At 49.7% G+C, this 3,663-nt stretch overlaps 1 protein-coding gene across 1 annotated transcript; it reads right to left on the reverse strand.

The window, feature by feature from the left end:
* Nucleotides 1-1,643: 1,643 nt before the first annotated feature.
* On the reverse strand, nt 1,644-3,395 carry LOC133391548 (uncharacterized). The gene is made up of 3 exons (XM_061646475.1): nt 3,346-3,395; nt 2,974-3,281; nt 1,644-2,854 (listed from the first exon to the last, which is right to left on the reverse strand). The coding sequence occupies exons 2-3, from the start codon at nt 3,074-3,076 to the stop codon at nt 2,355-2,357; spliced, it is 603 nt and encodes a 200-aa protein (XP_061502459.1). The 5' UTR covers nt 3,077-3,281; nt 3,346-3,395; the 3' UTR covers nt 1,644-2,354.
* Between the last annotated feature and the right edge of the window lie 268 nt (nt 3,396-3,663).

Raw genomic sequence — 3,663 nt, forward strand, 5'->3', positions numbered from 1 at the left:
CACCGCCATCACCACGACCACCGCCGCCTCTGTCTCCGCCAGCACCACCTCCAGCCCAGGCACCTCCGCGGTCCCGAACCAGTCTGTCCGACCACCGACCAAGCGTCCGACGGTCCTGACAGCGGAGGGCTTGAAGGAGTTTAAGCGGCGGAGAGAATTGGGGGAATTATTTGTGCCACCTCTAAGTAGCGGTTCCCGTGCCGTTCCCATCCCCACCGTCTCCGGACAGGAATCCCAAAGCGCTGGTTCAAGTAAAGACAGTGCCGTGAAAATTATGGGTTTCCAATTTGCGACCACCGCAGGCTGCCTCGCCGCTGGCCAAGCACACCTCGTAGCAACCGAGCCAGTTCCAACGACGTCTCGATCCGGCGCTCCCACCGCAACTCGGACCACCGCTCTCACCGCAACTCGGACCACCGCTCCCACCGCAACTCGGACTACCGCTCCCACCGCAACTCGGACCGCTGCTCCCACCGCAACTCCCACCGCCGATTTCACCGCTCCCACCGCCGATTTCACCGCTCCCACCGCCGCTCCCACCGCCGCTCCCACCGCCGCTTCCACCGCAACACGGACCGTCGCTCCATTAGTCCCTGTTGATCCAGTCACCGTCTCCGATTTGTACCGGTTGATAACCGAGAACGCCAACGACATAAATCGCCGCTTGGACGTTTTAACGGCGCAAAACGAATCCTTGCAGAAAGAGGTCGCTGTTGTCCGGAAAACTACGGCGGTTTTGGAGGCCGTGGTAAACCGAATGCAGCAAACTCTATGTAGCGATGAGGATGGAACTTCGCGTCCCGTCCCGTAGGACTTCACGCTGCAGCCTGTACGGTCGGAGGACGAGCTGAACGACTTGGAGCGCAAGTTGAGCGACAGGGAATATATGAGGAATTGCGTGAGTTGCCTGCACAGCAACATCACGTCCAGACATATGGACAAGCAGCTGAAGCAGGTGAAGGAGCTGGTACTGGATGCCACATTTGTGTTGAGTTGCCGTTGGTCTGCAAGGAACGATAAAATAGCGATGTCCCATTTCCCGAACGTATGTGAGCTGTTCCGGGGCGCGGCATCATGGGCGAATTCGTCCATAACAACATCGTACGTTAGCAAATTTTCATACGCGTATTGCGATACATAAAATAAGCCAGTTAGTTTAAGTAAGGTTAAGTTTAAGTTTAAGATAGTTTAGTGACAACATTTCATTAGGTTAGTAAATTAATTTCAAAGTTAAGTTAAGTTAGTTACAGTTAAATACGTATACATTAAAGTATTAAAAGAATGTAAATATATTATGATTATGACTACGAAAATAACATTTTGATTCTTTCACAAAACAACCAACCAAAACTTGCTCACTATTCGCCCGATTGATCTGAAACACAATACACAAAGTTGGGCTACGGGAGAGATACGGGAAGAGGCATATTTTTTACTTTCACAATGAACACCTGTGTAACAAAACTATTTCTCATTATTTACCCTATTTATCTAAAGCACAAAACACAAAGTTGGGCTAAGGGAGAAATACCGGAAGAGGTATATTTTTTACAATCATAATTCTCCATTCACCTGTGTAACAAAAATATTTCTCATTATTTACCCTACCCTAAAGTACAAAACACAAAGCTGGGCATATTTTTTCTTTTAGCCTTCATTTACATAAGTATGTGTCAACGGTACAAATGTGTATACCCCGGCCCGCGCTGTCTGCACTGCAGCTAACTTGCACATCAAGGTACTGTTGGGGTAGTGTTTCAGGGTACCTGTGTTTAAGTCGTCCATGCTGACCGAGTAAATATTCGCCTCCGTCGAGAGGCACGGTTCTGTAAATGCAGGCACCTGGCTCAAGAAACTATACCCCTGCACTGTGATTTCGTTGCCCGTTTTTGTGGCCGTTTCGTACCAGACCACCTCGCCCGAGTTGGCCATACACCACTGGTCGCGGAAATTTGGCCGCAGCGTGAAGCCCTCCCGTACGGTCGCTATGGTGTCGACACCAACCGTCCGCACCGATTGCTCGTCCACCTTTCGTTGGTTTTGCTGGCGCTTGGCAACATTAATATGTTGCAGTTCCAGCAAACGATGGACCGCTTGGACTAGGCTGTGCCTCCCGGAATGTTCCAACTTTTTGAGGTCTTGCAAAAATGCCTCAAAAATGAAGGCCGATATGGTTTTTAAACCCTCAAACCTGCGCACGTCGTCGTAAACGTGCAGCAGGTTATGCACGTTGATATTCATAAGCACTGGACTGTACAAATCGTCATAGGCTGCCACAAACCTTTGCAGAAATGAGTCGGCCAGTGCCCATTTTGCGCGGTGGTAGGTGGTGGTCATGAATGTTACAGCCATCGTCAACAACATGAAGTGTTGGTATGCTGCATCGTCAAGTCTACCCCCTCCAGAATCACGAAGCCGGAAACCAGCAGAAACATCCTATACTCGCGAGCTTTGCAGAGTTGGACGTATCGCAGGTCGCGCAGCTTGCGTTGATAATCTGTAGAGAGCTTGAACAGGCGCAAGTGCGCCGACACTTGACGTTGTTGCCGGTGTGGCAAGTAACACGGAACGCCAGGGAAGCCTTTTATCCACAAATCGATCAACTTGGCCTCCACGCCCTTGTACAGTAGGTGCATATCTTCGGCCGACACAAAATCAGCCTCGATATCACAACCTAATAGTCTGGTAAGGGGGGTGCGTTTGTTGACGTGTGTCGGATATTTGCCATCGCAAAAGTCGCTGTGTTTTCGTGGCTGGCGTTCCGCATCATACGCGAAATACATCCGGCGCCCGTGCAACTCCCCTACGATCGTGCACTTCTGGCACCCGCTGTATGCATTATACCCTTTCACACCTGCAAGAAAATGAAACGAAAAATAATTAGAAACAATGCATAGTACCGTATTTCACTGTGCGTGTAAAGCGGACACACATTCCACTGTATATGTAGAAGGCATTTTATCAACAACCTACCTTTTATGAATGCACGTGCTGGAGCATCTGCTATGATAGCACGCGAGGCTACCCAGTAAAAGCGGGTTCCAATAACCAGGCCGTTCATAAAAAGGTGGTTCATTTCGTCCACGAACTGATCCAAAAACTCCTCCAGGATTTACGGTTTCGATTCGCCACAAAAAAACGCAATCGTCATCACCGGAGTATTTGGCACGTTGTGAACCTGCATCAGGATGGGCCAGAATTGGGACCGGCTGCTTTTGTACAGCGGCAGGCCGTCCACAAAAAAATTCAACTCAAACCCCTTCTGGGTTGGCTGAACATCACTGGAACGATAAAAAAAATGGGATTAGCACTTTACCAAATGCACGGTTAGTTTAATATTCTTACCGAAAGTACGAAAGAAGGCATTTCCCCACACCCTGGTACCACACCCTACTAGCAATGAGAATGTAAAAGTGTGCGTCTTTTTTGGCGAGGGGCATGTAGAAGCAGGGGGAGACGGTTGGAAATACGCGGAATTACGCGGCGGCGAGAGCGTGTTTTGCTTTCTACACAGTTTTCGCACTCACACAATCACACATGTGTGAATGTGTGCGTTCACTTTCAGCCAGCGCGCTCAGTTTGGTTTTCTCGCAGCGGCTTGCTGGTGTCGGTGTCTCGCTCGCACTAGTGCAGCGAGTGTTCCTCGTGCGTTCCCTTTCTTGC

Source organism: Anopheles gambiae, chromosome 2, assembly GCF_943734735.2.
Source record: "Anopheles gambiae chromosome 2, idAnoGambNW_F1_1, whole genome shotgun sequence".
Classification (NCBI taxonomy): domain Eukaryota; kingdom Metazoa; phylum Arthropoda; class Insecta; order Diptera; family Culicidae; genus Anopheles; species Anopheles gambiae.

Bases quoted from the DNA above. Each gene is read 5' to 3' on its own strand.
- LOC133391548 (XM_061646475.1), bottom strand. From the start codon at position 3,076: ATGAACCACCTTTTTATGAACGGCCTGGTTATTGGAACCCGCTTTTAC. The intron at 2,855-2,973 runs GTAGGTTGTTGA...ATTTTCTTGCAG, and splicing joins AGCACGTGCATTCATAAAAG to GTGTGAAAGGGTATAATGCA.